We start from the raw sequence: 16,573 nt of genomic DNA, 5'->3' as shown, positions 1-16,573 counted from the left end.
AGAGTTGGACTATGAAGAAAACTGAGCCCCAAAGAATTGATGCTTTTGAACTGTGGTTTTGGAGAAGACTCTTGAGAGTCTTGGATGTCAAGGAGATCAAACCAGTTAATCCTAAAGGAAACTAGTCCTGAATATCTGTTGGAAGGACTGATACTGAAGCTGAAATTTCAATACTTTGGCTACATGATGTGAATAACTGACTCATTGGAAGAGACCCTGATGCTGGGAAAGATTGAAGGCAGGAGGAGAAGGGGACAACAGAGGATGAGATGGTTGGAGGGCATCACTGATCGATGGACATGAGTTTGAGCAAGCTCCGGGAGTTGGTGTGAACAGGGAATTTTGGCGTGTTGCAGTCCATAGGGTTGCAAAGAGTCGGACACTACTGAGTGACCTGAAGTAAACTGAACTGAACTCATATAGTGGGGGCAGGGAAGAGAGGGGTGTAGGTGGAGAAGGTGTTCATCCTGAAGATGGAAGGCAGGACCTGGAATCTGGAACTCAGGGTGCTACATTCTTAAAGTTGTCAGGCTCAAGAAAGAGGTAAAGTAGGAAACCTGGCTTGCATGAGAAATATGGAAAGGATTACCTATTAAGTGAGGCTGACCCCTCAAAATGACCAATGTTCAGTCTTTACATGACAGAAAGCTCAGAAAAAATATTAGTCATGGTCTCCACCCAGTGACAGTCACTTGCTTATGTCAGGGACACCAGCCTCTGCGATGTAGTGGAAATGAGCCCTGGGCCAGGGCCCCACCCAGTTCCTTGCCTACTAGCTTTTTCTTGTTGAGCAAGTCAGTGAACTTCTTTGGATCTACATTTTTAAACTATAAAATCAGATTTGCACAACTAACAGAATTGCCACGATGCTTAAATAGGGCAAGGGGTACGCTTTGCTTTAATACTGACAGAAATTACTTCATCAATGGCCCTCAGCAGGATCCTGAGGTTTGGGGCAGTGGTCCAAAACTGAACCCACCCCCACCTAAGAAGGTTTTCTTTTCCCAGGAGGCCAAGTAGGGGGTTGGGGGTGGGACCAGGGCACCTTTCTCCCATCTGAATTAGTTCTTGAGTAAAGTTGCCAGATTTAGCAAATAAAAATACAGTCTGCCCAGTTAGATTTAAATTTCAGATAAACAACAAATACTGTAGTATGTTTCCTGAAATATTTGGGACATACTTACATACATTACTTTGCCAATAAATGTCCGTCTAGTCAAGGCTATGTTTTTTCCAGTGGTCATGTATGGATGTGAGAGTTGGACTGTGAAGAAAGCTGAGCACCGAAAAATTGATGCTTTTGAACTGTGGTGTTGGAGAAGACTCTTGAGAGTCCCTTGGACTGCAAGGAGATCCAACCAGTCCATCCTAAAGGAGATCAGTCCTGGGTGTTCATTGGAAGGACTGATGCTGAAGCTGAAACTCCAATACTTTGGCCACCTCATGCGAAGAGTTGACTCATTGGAAAAGACCCTGATGCTGGGAGGGATTGGTGGCAGGAGGAGAAGGGGACAACAGAGGATGAGATGGTTGGATGGCATCACTGACTCGATGGACATGAGTTTGAGTAAACTCCGGGAGTTGGTGACAGACAGGGAGGCCTGGCGTGTTGCCACTCATGGGGTCGCAAAGAGTCGGACACGACTGAGCGACTGAACTGAACTGAACTGAATATTGAAAAACTCTGCTTATCTGAAATTCAAATTTAGCTAATGGCTCTATATTTTACCTAGAAACTCTACCCAGAAGCCCATTTTTTCCCACTCTCTTTCACCATCACTAATACCCAAAGCAGCCTGACTCCTGGTGGGTGGGTGGGGGACAGCACCACCATGTTCTATGTGTGATCAAAAGGAAGCCTCATAGAATATCACGTAAGCAGCCCCTTCTGGATTGGGCAAATGTTAAGCACTGTGTCAGGAGTCCCTTTATAATGCTTACGGGTCTGGATTCTTTGAATCCACTAGATCGGAGTTCAAATTCAATCTCTGCACTTTACTTCCTATGTGATCTTTGCCAGCCTTACTTTTCTCACATGCAAAATAGTAACAACGGCATCATCTTACAGTGATTATAAAGGTAAAATAAAACAATGGGCATGAAAGGTGATCTCAGGGCTGGGCACCAGTGAATGCTCAAAAAATGGCAGCAATAGCAGAAAAGGTTATGCTCTTTTTTTTGGCTGTACCTCATGGCATGAAGAACTTCCCCCACCAGGAATCAAACCCACCCCCCTTACAGTGGAAACCCGGAGTCCTAACCACTGGACTGCCAGGAAAGTCCTACGTTTCTATTTTTGTTGGAAGTGCCCCCAGCCCATATTCCTTCCCGCTTTGCCTCTTCCTTCCTTCCTGTTTCTTATAACTCTAGGTCTACGAGCAGAGCTTCACATAAGTCCTATTTTTAAAAGACTTTGAGTCCTTGAATTTGAGGTGACACCTTAGGGGATGAAGTCAGCTCAGGTAGCCAGGACACAGAATACTGGAGTATCTAGTGGGTGGTTTTCATTAAAACAGGCCAGTAAAGCAAGTCTCTGGAGGAAGTGCAGGTGGGAGAAGTGGGTTAGGAATTCTTTAGAAGATGGTAATGAAGGCCACACCAGGTGCCTGGGGCAGCCTGGGGGCCTTTAAAAGCTTCCCAGGAGTAGCTGGTGTGAACCTGTGCTCAGCCGAATCTCCTAGGGTCTGGCTCACACCTCTGGTAAGTAGTGAGGGATTTGTCCTCCTGGGATCTGCTGGGCCCTTTTCTACTCCTTGAACTGTCTTGAGCCGCTAGGCCAAGCTCCTCTCCTGTTCTTGAGTAACCAGAGAAGTAACATAAGCCTTGTGACAATTAAGAAAATGTCACGCTAATTGCTACTTAAGAAATTCAATCTCCCACACCAATGCTAGGTCCAACTAATTTCCTAGTTCTCAGTTTGTTTCCCTAGTAAGAGGAATTTTGTCATTGAGGGGAGATATTTAGAGCTACAGCATTTTGTAGCCTCCTCCAAATCTTTCTTCTGCCTTTTCAGTCCTACCAGCAAGCTCTCTCAAACTTTCCTTTTTGGTTTACAGAAGCTGGCCTACTAAATATTGTATTTTATACTCTGTAGCCATCACGCCTCTCTATCATGATTGCCATCTGGAAACTACTTCCAATATATAGTCATGAGCTTAAAAGATGAAGGAAGTGCCTACAAAAAGAACCAGAGACACGTGTCAGAGTTGGGAAGGCCTAAGAGCCCTTCTGGGTCAATAGCCCCCAAACAGAGGCATGGAGGTCCAGAGATGGCAGATTTCCCAGAGATGAGCCTGGCCAGCAAAGGGCAAGGTTGGATCTAGAACCTCTGCCTGTGCCTTCTTGACCATTGCTCTTTCCTCTGGACCAGGGTGCATGCATGCTTGCATGCTAAGTCGCTTTAGTCATGTCTGACTCTTTGTGACCCTATGGACCATAGCCCGCCAGGCTCTTCAGTCCATAGGATTCTCCAGGCAAGAATACTGGAGTAGGTTGCCATGCTCTCCTCCAGGGGATCTTCCCAACCCAGGGATTGTACCCATGTCTCTTATGTCTCCTGCATTGGCAAGCAGGTTCTTTGGACCAGGGTGTCTCTTGGTAAAATATCCTCCTATAATCCCTTACCTCCAGCGATCTATTTGATCTTCAATTTCCTGGTTCTCTATGGAGAGCCAGAGTCACTATTCCCCAACTGCATTAAATGACTTATGTTTACATCCCATGGTAAGTCAGGATAGAGCCAGGATTAGAACTGAGCTCCCACAACAGGTGTACTCCAGCCCCATCACTCATATACCACAACATTCTGTCTTCCCTCTGAGGCAGAATCTGCTCCTGATCTCTTTTTCATGCCTTTTCACCTTACTCACACTCATCATCACTTCTGAAAGTAGACAGTTGGTATTGCCAACCCATCGGCCAAGATCTCATACCTTGATCTAGTTAAATATCTGGACCATCTTTTCATCCTCAGCTCAGCACCCCATCTTATTTCCTGTTAAGACTAAGAAATACATCATATATTCAATTGGGTCAGCCCTCCATGGGAAGATGGAAGAAGATTAGAAATCAGAGTTTCAGAGACAAAGGGAGAAAGAAAGAGAGAGATTGCAATGAGTGTGTGTGAACCAACTCACTAGTCAACTTCAAGCTATTAATTACTTACCCTTTGCTAGAGGAGAAAATCCTCTTTAGGTGTCAGAGGGAGAAGAGGTGGAGGGAGCTGATCTCATAGTGTCTCTACCTGGGTTTCTTCCAGGCTCACCTGTTCCTGCAGCCATGTCTTCCCAGCAGCAGCAGCAGCAGCAGCAGCAGTGCCTGCCCCAGACGATCCAACAGCAGCAGGTGAAGCAGCCGTGTCAGCCGCCCCCTGTCAAATGTCAAGAGACGTGTGCACCTAAAACCAAGGATCCATGTGCTCCCCAGGCCAAGAAGCAATGTCCACCCAAGGGCACAGCCATCCCAGCCCAGCAGAAGTGTCCTGCAACCCAGCAAGCCCCCAAGAGTAAATAGAAGTAAGGATGGACTGAGATATACCTGCCTGCCATCCAGGCTCCCAGATGCAGCCTTCTCTTCCTTCTGTTTCTCCCCTGATCCTCAGCTCCAGGATTTGCCCTCCTCTCCTGCCTCCTCCTACTCAGGGTCCAATGAAACATTGTCAGGATTTCTTCTTACAGAACCCCTTGTCTCACACATCCCCTTGCTCCCAGTATTCTTCTATTCCCCACTCTGACTCTCTCCTAGATGAACATGAGTGAGTTCCCAGCCTCCCCAGCTTCCAGTTTGGCCACAGCTATGGCCCGTCCATGTCCTAAAGCAAGAAATATATCTGGGCTTATGGGGACACCAGAGGCTGATGCATAGCTTCTGTCTCATTCCCTTTCCCAATTCCCCATCCCTGAGCTTCCCTCCTATTTCTTCCTCTAATAAATCTGTGCTTCATATCATTGCCTGTGTCCTGGCCCCAGTCTGTGATGTGGAGGCAATATTGGGGGAAGTGAGTATGTGAGTACACATGTTCTTATCAATACATCCTTAGAGGGCATGGGCATAGCTGCTTTCTAGTAACTAATGATGAGGAATGTCAGATGTTGACACATCTCTGGTAAAGGACGGGGAGAGAAATTCCAGGAATAGTTGACAGGAGTCTGGGAAACTCTTGCAAGCCAATTGAATCTAAGAAAGGACAAAAAGTGGAAAAGTTTGGGAACTCCCAGCCTACTAGATGAATGTGTCTTTTGCCTATTGGAAGTTATTCTGAAAAAGAAAAAAGAACATACATAAATGACATGAGCACTACCAACCACTTCTACGAACATATGTAAATGGATTTTTCATGTATTTATTTACTGTCCATTCATTTATTCATTAACCCACACTCACTCATTCACTTGCTTATTTATCCACTCACAGAATATCTAGTAGATTCTAGCATGAAAATATTTTCCTCTCTGCCATGCTGCTTTTCCAGAGCTCTCCTGAGAGTCTGTCCTGAGTTTCAGTCTATTTTCTCATATAGGGAAAAGCTGTCCCAGTACAGTGCAGTTTTACAATTGATTTTGTCAGTTAGTCCAATTTTATGTAGCTTGTGAAAGAAGTCTAGATTTTACAGCTGGATTCCTAACTCTGGTCTGAGACTGGCTGCCTACCTTAGAAAGAAGTAACAAAACTTCCCAATATAAACAGAGATGAGAGACTTGGAAGGAGAGACCTTGTGTGAGTGGGAGATGATAAACACACTGTCAGATTTTCCTGCTTGGAGTTTTACTCTTCCTTTGGGATCTGCTCACTGAATTCCAGTTGGGCAACAGCAATCATAAATTGCTTCTTCATTTAACACACTGGCCTGAAAAGGAATAATATTATCTTCTCCATTTCCCCTTCAAATTACCATCTATGGCTAGTATTTCAAATTAGTCATGACCTAAAACTTAATGGGTACAGGCATTAACCAGAAAGTCATAATGTTCTAAAAAACAGTTAAGATTCAGAAGTGAATGCTTATAAGTCAAATAATTATTTGACAATCGAAGAATTATTATCTGAGCCCCGGCCCTTGCATCTGTTATTATTTCCTCTGGTGGGTAGAAAGGCTGGTATATCTTAGCAGACCCATTCCCTCCACCAAAGCTCCAGCCAGAGTCTCAGTCACCCAGGCATGGCTTTCCATGTCTACCAGGAAGGCCCTAGCAAGTCCTTCCACTCAGACTTTTGGGTTCCAGAGATGACAGACTTCCTTAGACTTCCATTAAGAGGAGTGACTGAAACAATGAGTTCTGCTGGAGCCTGAATCCCCAGTCATTAGCTCAGTAAGGGGGAGAGACATCCATGCCTGAGACACGAGTGGCCAAGGACAGAGTCTTAGCTCTCTGTGGATATGAAGGACCCATCTCCTCCATAAGGAAACAAGTTTTTAATTTAATGCCACCAAGCAGAGATTCACAAAGTAACAATGTCTTAGATATGAAAATCTCATTCATATATGTGGTGGAAGAAAGGTAATTTGTTCATTCCTGGCTTCCCTTCACATCACTTCAGTTCAGTCACTCAGTCATGTCTGACTCTTTGCAACCCCATGGACTGCAGCCTGACAGGCTTCCCTGTCCATCACCAACTCCCAGAGCTTGCTCAATCTCATGTTCATCGATCAGTGATGCCATCTAACCATCTCAACCTCTGTCATCCCTTCTCCTGCCTTCAATCTTTCCCAGCATCAGGGTCTTTTCCAATGAGTCAGTTCTTCGCATCAGGTGACCAAATGATTAGAGCTTCAACTTCAGCATCAGTCCTTCCAATAAATATTCAGGACTGATATCCTTTAGGATTGACTGGTTTGATCTCCTTGCTGTCCAAGGGATTTTCAAGAGTCTTCTCCAACACCACAGTTCAAAAGCATCAGTTCTTTGGTGTTCAGCTTTCTTTATCGTCCAACTGTCACATCCATGCATGAGTACTGGAAAAACCATAGCTTTGACTAGATGGGCCTTTGTCAGCAAAGTAGTGTCTCTGCTTCTCAATATGGTGTCTAGGTTGGTCATAGCTTTTCTTCCAAGGAGCAAGCGTTTTTTAATTTCATGGCTTTACTCACCATCTGCAGTGATTTTGGAGCCCAAGAAAAAAGAGTCTCACACTGTTTCCATTGTTTCCCCACCTATTTGCCATGAAGTGATGGGACCAGATGCCATGATCTTCATTTTTCGAATGTTGAGTTTTAAGCCAGCTTTTCCACTCTCCTCTTTCACTTTCATCAAGAGGCTCTTTAGTTCCTTTGCTTTCTGCCATAAGGGTGGTGTGTATCTGAGGTTATTGATATTTCTCCCAGCAATTTTGATTCCAATTGTGCTTCATCCAGTCCAGCATTTTGCTTGATGTACTCTGCACAGAAGTTAAATAAGCAGGGTGACAATATACAGCCTTGACATACTCCTTTCCCATTTTGAACCAGTCCATTGTTCCACGTCCAATTCTAACTGTTGCTCCTTGACTAGCATACAGATTTCTCAGGAGGCAGGTAAGGTGGTCTGGTATTCCCATCTCTTGAAGAGTTTTCCACAGTTTGTTGTAATCCACAGTCAAAGACTTTAACATAGTCAATGAAGCAGAAGTAGATGTTTTCCTGAAATTCTCTTGCTTTTTCTATGATCCCCTTCACATAAAGTAACATAATGTCAGAAGGGACATTATGCATCATTTTGTTCAGCATCAGGGACCAAAGAGAAAATGTAAAAGCTCTTCCATAATTCCTATATACTCAGAAATATAAAAATTACTGGACTACTCCAAAACTCCCCTACAAGACTCAGAATGTACCACAATGCTGCAGCGTGAGGTAATTACTTTTTCCCAAATCATCATTCAGCTATGATACCTCTGTTTTTTGGTTTACACTACTACTTCTGCCTAGAATACCAGCTTTTCACATTGCCCTGTAGGAGATCCTTTGGTCTTAAAGGTCTGGTTCAGATTTTTCCATGGAACCTCACTCAACATCTGGAAAGAACTGAAACCTCCCACAAGCTCTTATGACACTTATATTTCTATTATTAAGTAATATAATTATTATAATTATTTTATGAATCATGCATATAATTGTTTTTTGCATTGTAGTTCACTTTTATGTGTTTCTTTCCCCTATTATATTATGAAACCTTGAAGTCTAGGATCTTACTATTCTTAATATTTCCCAATTTCTCAATGACTGACTTTTCCAAATAAAGCTAGAACTTCTGTTTTTGAGTGAAATGGGGCTGCTTGTGGCCAACTAGCAGTCTAAAAAAAGCTAGAAGAAGTTTATAAATATCTGAAGTTGGCTGGGGTCCCCAAAACTCCAGAGAGAAGAGAACGTAAGAGGTGAGCTGCACTTTGTAACGCTGGTATCATTTGTGAATTCTGGGCATGAGTAGAAGAATGAAAACCTGGACTTTCTACTATGAAAGACTCGTGGGGAGACAGAGAAACCAAAAGAGGTGGTAGATGATTTGAGGGGCTTCAAGCAAGTGACTAATTTCCATATTAGTGAATATTTAGTGAATGGGGGAATGTACAGGTCAAGATACTAAAAATCTAAGCAGAAAGTTTCTGAAAAGAAGAGTGGAGTTTTTAGTAGTTTTATAAGACGTTGATTGGAGTATGTGAACTGCCAAGGAGAAGGGTTTTGGGGAATACACCAGATTGGAAGTTTAAAACTGTAAGGCCAGGGCAAACCAATCTGTTATGATAGAAAATAGAATAGTGGTCATCCTTGGAGAGACGACTGGCTGGAGGGGACATAGTGGAGCTTTCCTGGCCTCCAGAAGTGTTCTCCCTCCTGTGGGTGATGGTTATGTGGGTGCATATGCATATGCAAAGCTCATTGAGCTATACTGAAAATTTGTACACTTTTCATTTTGTTAGTTTTTAACTTCAATGAAGATAGAGACAAATATCTCATAATGTATGTGTGTGTATCAAATCATATTGTACACCTTAAACTTATACAATATTATATATCATTTGTATCTCGATAAAGCTGGAGAGTAGGAAAGAAACAAAAGGTGTCAATTGCCTTAAATAAATTTAAAATAAATAATAATTTATATAATAAATAATTCATTGAAAGATATATGAGACCCCTATACTAAAAACATAAAACACTATTGAAACAAAAGAACTCAAAAATGAAGATACATGCCATGGCATGTGCTGGAAGACTCTATTACCGCCTAACAGATTCATACAAACAATCATCTGACTCATTACAAAAAGTAAATAGCATTATAAAAATTAGAAGAGTAATTTTTAATAAATGGTTATGTGTCAAATAGATATTCATATGTCTATAACATTCAGATACATGTTAATCCCCACCTTACAAATTCACAAAAGTAATCTTTGATAAACTGTAGACCTGAATTTGAAAATTAAAAATATATGATTTTGGAAGAAAACATAGAAGAGCTTGGTGTAAGCAAAAATTTCCTAAACAGCACAAAAGTGTCATCTGTTAAAAACTTAATTTGGATTACATTAAAACTAAGAACTTCAGTTTACCAAAATATACACAATGACACAGACTTGGAAAACTGTATGCACACACACACATATATATATACACACACATATGCATATTTTTGTGTATGTATGTATGTGTGTATGAGTGTTTGTATGCAACATAGATATAAAATATAATTATGTTCACTTCAGGTTAGGAAGCAACAGTTAGAACTGTACATGGAACAACAGACTGGTTCCAAATAGGAAAAGGAGTACGTCAAGGCTGTATACTGTCACCCTGCTTACTTAACTTATATGCAGAGTACATCATGAGAAACGCTGGGCTGGAAGAAGCACAAGCTGGGATCAAGGTTGCCAGGAGAAATATCAATAACCTCAGATATGCAGATGACACCACCCTTATGGCAGAGAGTGGAGAGGAATTAAAAAGCCTCTTGATGAAAGTGAAAGAGGAGAGTGAAAAAGTTGGCTTAAAGCTTAACATTCAGACAACTAAGATCATGGCATCTGGTCCCTTCTCCTCATGGGAAATAGATGGGGAAACAGTGGAAACAGTTTTAGACTTTTTTGGGGGGAGGGGTTCCAAAATCACTGTGGATGGTGACTGCAGCCATGAAATTAAAAGACACTTACTCCTTGGAAGGAAAGTTATGACCAACTTAGATAGCATATTTAAAAGCAGAGACATTACTTTGTCAACAAAGGTCCGTCTGGTCAAGGCTATGGTTTTTCCAGTGGTCACGTATGGATGTGAGAGTTGGACTGTGAAGAGAGCTGAGCGCCAAAAAATTGATGCTCTTGAACTGTGGTGTTGGAGAAGACTCTTGAGAGTTTCTTGGGCTGCAAGGAGATCCAACCAGTCCATCCTAAAGGAGATCTGTCCTGGGTGTTCATTGGAAGGACTGATGCTGAAGCTGAAACTCCAATACTTTGGCCACCTCATGCGAAGAGTTGACTCATTGGAAAAGACCCTGATGCTGGGAGGGATTGGTGGCAGGAGGAGAAGGGGACGACAGAGGATGAGATGACTGGATGGCATCACCGACTCAATGGGCATGAGTTTGAGTAAACTCTGGGAGTTGGTGATGGACAAGGAGGCCTGGTGTGCTTCGATTCATGGGGTCGCAAAGAGTTGGACATGACTGAGCAATTGAACTGAACTGAACTGATATAAATATAAGATTTAAAATAGATAAAGCATTGTATTCAGAATATATAAAGGACTCCTAGATCAATAAAAACCACTATTTTTTAGGTAACCTACTAGAAAAATGGGCAAAGATTTGAATAGTTCATGAAAAAGAATGAGCAGTAACTATAAAAAGATGCTGAACACTCTCTCTAATATCTTCAGGGATATACAAATTATAATGAAAGCATGGTACTACTATATAATCCAACATATTAGCTAAAATTAAGAGCACAAAAAATACTAGGTTCTCATAAGAAATAGATAAATCGGAACTGTTGATGAGAGCCTACATGGGGCAGCCACTTTGAAAAACTATTGCACAGTACTTTCTAACATTGAGCATACACATCTCATCCCAGCAAGTTCATTCTTTAGAGTATACACAACAGAAGTGTATACATATGACACTAAAGCACGTGTATGAAGATGCTCATAGCAGCAGAATTTGTAATAAGTCCATGCCAAAAATATTCTAAATACCCATTTAATCATACAATGAGATGCTACAAAACAATGACATTAGACACATTATCCTACACAGCGTGGGCAAATCTCATAAACACAGTCTTGAGGGAAAGAATGCAGACATTAAAAGCACATATTGAATGATTCTATTTTCAGAGTCAGAATGACTAGAAGGTGAGAGGAAGGCTGTAGTAGGGGAAATTGGTCAAATTCTGTCTTTATCTGGGTCCTAGGTAAATGGATGCAGCCACTTTGTGAAATTTCACTGAACTGCGTGCAGTTTCCTGTATGGGTCTTACCTCGTGGTAAAGAATCTGCCTGCAATGCAGGAGATGCAGGTTTGATCCCTGGGTCAGGAAGATCTCCTGGAAGAGGAAATGGGAACCCACTCCAGTATTCTTGCCTGGAGAATCCCATGGACAAAGGAGCCTGGCGGGCTACAGTCCATGGAGTCACAAATTGTTGGACACGGTTGAAGCGACTTAGCATACACACAGTTTCCAATATAATATCCTGCTTCCATTTTTTTTAAAGGTTATATTTCCAACCTTAATTTACTTGAAAAATTTTGCTTTTTTTTTCAATGTTCCTATGTGTATTTTACTAATTTCCTCTCCCATCATCTTTTCAAACTCCATTCGAAATAAATCAGTAAGATTAAAACAATATTTCTGTTCTTCTGCAGAAAGGAAAGTATACTTAGAATTCTAAATACTACAAAAATGGGGGGAAGGCTCATTGCCATTTTCTCTCTCTATCCCTCTTCCTCCACTTGCCTGGAAATTTCTCTCCACCCCAGAGCAAAACAATGCCCCACCTGATTCACTTGCTCAACTGGGTGATCACAAAGCTGGTCGGCTCCTATTCTCTGCCACTGCCTCTTCTGGCCAAGAGCCCTTAGAGGCCAAGTGCCCAGGTGTGGGTGTCTGCATTGGAGCTGTTCTGACAGTTCCTTGGAGAAAGGGACATGGGTTCTGTAGTCAGACTGAACAGCATTGAATCTCAGGATCTCTTGTTTCCTAGCTGTCCAACTGCATCCACTCACTTACATCCCGAGACTGTTTCCTCATATGTGAAAAACTGTAATGGTTTAATAACAATTATTTGCAGAATTTTTGTGGTGATAATATCTATAAATTGACTGTATTGTATATTGTATATGCTCAATTGACATATTATATATGCTCAATAAATGGTTAGTCTTACAACTATCTTTTACAACTGGGGAAGGTAACTCCAAAACATTAGCCTAAGGATACCCCTCTGCCTGGAGAGTGGCCATATGGAAGTGTCTTTTGTGACTCAGGAATCTATGCCAATTGTAATTGTCTCTTTCCCAGTGTGGAGAGCACTCAGGTCCAGGAAAGAAGGGACATGGGTCCTTGCTCTGGCTCTGCTACTAAATAGACCTAGGATTTTCAGTAAGTCCCTTAACCTGGGTCCTTTGTCCATACAATGAGAAGTTGGATTGGATGTTTTCTTTCTGCCCAACAGTTAGGTGGGTCCATGCATTGGGGTAGGGCTTCCTCAATGGCTCAGCAGGTAAAGAATCCACGTGCAACACAGGAGACACAGGAGACGTGAGTTCAAACCCTGGGTCGGGAAGATCCCCTGGAGAAGGAAATGGTGTATTCTTGCCCGGAAAACCCCATGGACAATTGGGGTGAAGGGTGCTTTGTACTTTTGCAAGTGCTATTCCCTACCCCACCCTCTCCATTCCCATAATAGTGGATCTGCTGTATGTATGTAAAGTCCACGTGTTCTGGGCATGGGCAAAGCCCAGGAAATGAGAAAATAAACAAATGAAAGAAGGTCAGGGGACTTCCCTGGTCGTCCAGTGGTTAGCACTTCACCTTCCAATGCAGGGGGTGAGGGTTCAAACCCTGGTCGGGAAGCTAAGATCCCACACATCTCATGGCCAAAAAAAAAAAAAAAAAAAAAGGAAAAAAAAAAAACCCTAAAAACATAAAACAGAAGCAATATTGTAACAAATTCAATAAAGACTTTTTTTTTTTAGAGAAAGAATGTCAAATTTATGAACAATTTCAGATGAAAGTAAACCAGAAAATATTTTTTAAAAGTTGCAACTGTGCATTTTAGGTTTTGAAAAATAAAGATTTATTTTGAATTGACAGAGGAAGGAGGGAGGCAGGAAGCTATAATTTTCAGTACTTTGGGACTCCAAAGTTCATAATTTGGCCCTTCCAGAAGCTTCCTGGAGGTGGGAGATATAGACCTCTAATCCACTGAAGGAAATAAGAATATGTCACCCCAGATATACCTCTTTGACATAAAAAATTATTTCATGCTGAAGGCAATTAAGAAACAGCAAAGACAGAGAAATCCACCTCCCCGCCCCACTCCTTTTGGCCTAAAAGCAGAATATAAATTCTAATACTGGAGATAGAATCTCATCAGACCAGAGATGGCTGGAGAGGAATCTGCAAACCAATCTTCCTCCATTAGTTCCTGTCCATTTATTTACCTTCCCACAGTCTGCTGCCCTTGGAAGCCTAAAATTGCTTTCTTTTGTCCTCTCATTTCTCTACAGCTGTATTGGTCTTTGTTGAAGATGCTATACAAGCCATAGTCCTGGGCCACAGCTTTGAGTTACTTTTTGTTTTAGAGTGATGTGCGCTGTGTGCACTAATAAACTGATTTTCTCTTGTTGATCTCTCTCTCTCTTTTTTTTTTTAAGGAGTCCTAGGTAAAAACTTAAAATGGGTAGAGGTAAGTTTTGCTTCCTTTACACTACCAAAAATTCTCAGTATCATGAACATGATGGTATATAGGCAGGTGACACAGAACCATCTCTTGGCTTCAGGCCACTGAGTCCAAAACCAGCCCAGGCAAACCAGCCTGAGCCTGTCTTTTGATGATTCCCTGGAGGGAAGGTGGGGGTTCAAGGGTATGTGGAAGTACTTAGCCTTCTTTGAATGGAACTTAATTGCTTTCCAAGGTTCCCAATATCCTTAGGCCAAACACTCACATCCACGAGCATCTAGTTGCATCAACATCAACATCACCAAGTGCCCCAGTAAATTAGCACCACCCTGTACCTCCTTCCACCTGAAGGAGTTATGGACCGGGGCTCCTTGTCTGCATTAAAGTCCTAAGAGTTGAGGTATTCTGTTGGAGCAATGATTTTCAAACCTGCTTGCCTCTGAGGACCTTTTTTTTTTTTAATCAACTGATTAAATAAATCTCAAGTGGAGTCCATAGGGATATTTTTAAAGATACCAGATAATGTACGTTTCAATCAAGGTAGAAAAACCATTGGGTTTAGAATCTAGTGTTTCCCAACTTATCTGATCACAAAAACCACCTGATGAGCACTTTAGAAATACAGATCCCCAGGCGTCCTCTGGCTACTCGTATTACATGAAGATGAATAAGTTGTTGCTGTATTTTAACAAGCACCTCAAGTGACTCTTATGCTTAGGTCAGTTAGGGGAACACTCCTCACTGATGGGTACTGAGTCCCAGAAGCTCACAGAAGGCTGTCCGTTTCTCTACCAGACTTCGTATAGGCTGGGACTCCATGCTTGACATGTGGTTGTCATTCAGCAACTATGTGTTAAATAAATGGATGACTACTTCCCAAATCAAGACAATTATGGAATGTTCTGAGTCACTGGAGATGAGTTTCTAACAACAGATGTAATTCAGACTCTCAGGAGATGCAATGCACTTGATATCTAGAATCTATCTGCTATGCTCTGCTCACTACCACAGTATACATGTATAATCTCACTTAATAGTAGCTCTGGAAGCAAATCTTATCATTCCTAACTTATTGGTAAGATAAATTGAGATTGATTAAGGTCTCAGAGTCACAATGCTAAATTTACTTCTTGACCCTTCCACCTATTTACCATGTAAATTTGGGCAGGGGACATTCTCTGTGCTTCAGCTTCCACATCTGTACAATGTCTTTCATGACCTGCTCCTAGCAGTGATGTTGTGGGGATTAGTGTCAAGTGCCTAGAACAAAGTCTAACACTGTGTAGATGCCATGTCTTCTCCAAGTACTCTTTCCAAGTCAGGAATTGAACCCAGGGTCTCATGTGTCTCCTGCATTGGCAAGTAGATTCTTTACCACTGAGCCACCAGGGAAGCCCTAATCAAATAGGAGCTATTATTATTAAGAAACTTTCCCAATCTCTCTCTGTCTCTCTGTCTCTGTCTCTGTCTCTGTCTCTGTCTCTCTCTCTCTCTCTCTCACACACACACACACACACAGCTAGTAAGGAGCAGAGGTAGAACTTGAACATAAGACTTTATGTTTTCAAATCTATGATCTGTTTTTTAAATTTATTGTTTTTTAAAAAATATTTGTTTGGTTGTGCCAGGTATTAGTCGTGGTGCGTGAGATCTTTAGTTGTGGCATTGGGATTTAGTTCCCTGACCAGGAATTGAATCTAGGCCCGAGCATGGGGAGGGCAAAGTCTTAGCCACTGGACCACCATGGAAGTCCCCTCAAATCTGTGACATCTAGAAGCCATTCTGCACTCTGGAGGTGTTTTCTGTAGAGATGGATCAGTGATGAAGCAAGCACAGCTGAACAAACAAGATGGAACCAACAACTACACACAGCAGTCACCTCCAACAGGGTTTTGGATTCTCTGTCCAAAGATGCTTAGTCATGGGGTTATTAGTCTGCCCCTTCAACAGCCCAAGCAGCAATGAGTGATCAGTGGGGGAGCATTTATCTATGATATAAATCTGAACCACCCCTGATTCCATTTCAAAACTCAGTAGCCTCTTGTTCTCTCTGTGTATGTCTTTGATCATCTATACCCTATCCTACTTCTATTTCAAGATAGAGAAACTCTGTCTAGAAAAGACAACAGATAGGCAAATGCTCGTTCGGCTGTGTGAGAATGTCAGGACCCAACCAGGATTCCCCCTCCTCCCTCCGCTCCCTCTTCTTCTCCTTGTCCTATTCCTTGTCCTATCCTCCCTCTCCTCCTAGCATATAGAATATCCCTAGCTCTCCAGCGTATAGAATATCCCACAAGTATTGAGAAGCAGTATGGCAAAGTTGTTAAGGGATTGTGTCCTGGCACATCCTACTTTTATGACCTCTTGGGAGAGTTCCTTTACATTTTTCTGCCTCAATTTCCCCACCTAGGGCATGTCCACATCACTGCATGATCACCAATTTTAGCCAGCCCCTGCGCTCCAACTTGAATAAAGTATGGACTGTGTGGTCATTGCCACTAACCAATAACTTATATATAATCTGACAAACATGTACATCTGAAAGTGTCATAGAAAAAATGAGAGGAGATAAAGCAACCATAAAGCCCAAGCGTGTGGCCCCACTCTAGAAGGGCACCCTGTCCTTGGGTCCCTTCTCTCTCTTTCACACATGCACACAATGAGAGAAGAAAAGGAAAAACACACAGACAAGAGAAAGAA

General features: G+C 42.1%; 1 protein-coding gene across 1 annotated transcript; it reads left to right on the top strand.

The window, feature by feature from the left end:
- Positions 1 to 4,278: 4,278 nt before the first annotated feature.
- Positions 4,279 to 4,512, top strand: SPRR4 (small proline rich protein 4). The gene has a single exon (XM_065926830.1). The coding sequence runs from the start codon at positions 4,279 to 4,281 to the stop codon at positions 4,510 to 4,512; it is 234 nt and encodes a 77-aa protein (XP_065782902.1).
- Positions 4,513 to 16,573: the final 12,061 nt, after the last annotated feature.

The sequence above is a fragment of the Muntiacus reevesi genome, chromosome 1 (genome assembly GCF_963930625.1).
Source record: "Muntiacus reevesi chromosome 1, mMunRee1.1, whole genome shotgun sequence".
NCBI classification, from domain to species: domain Eukaryota; kingdom Metazoa; phylum Chordata; class Mammalia; order Artiodactyla; family Cervidae; genus Muntiacus; species Muntiacus reevesi.
The sequence above is the reverse complement of the archived record's forward strand: the minus strand, read 5'-3'. Positions and strand labels throughout refer to the sequence as shown.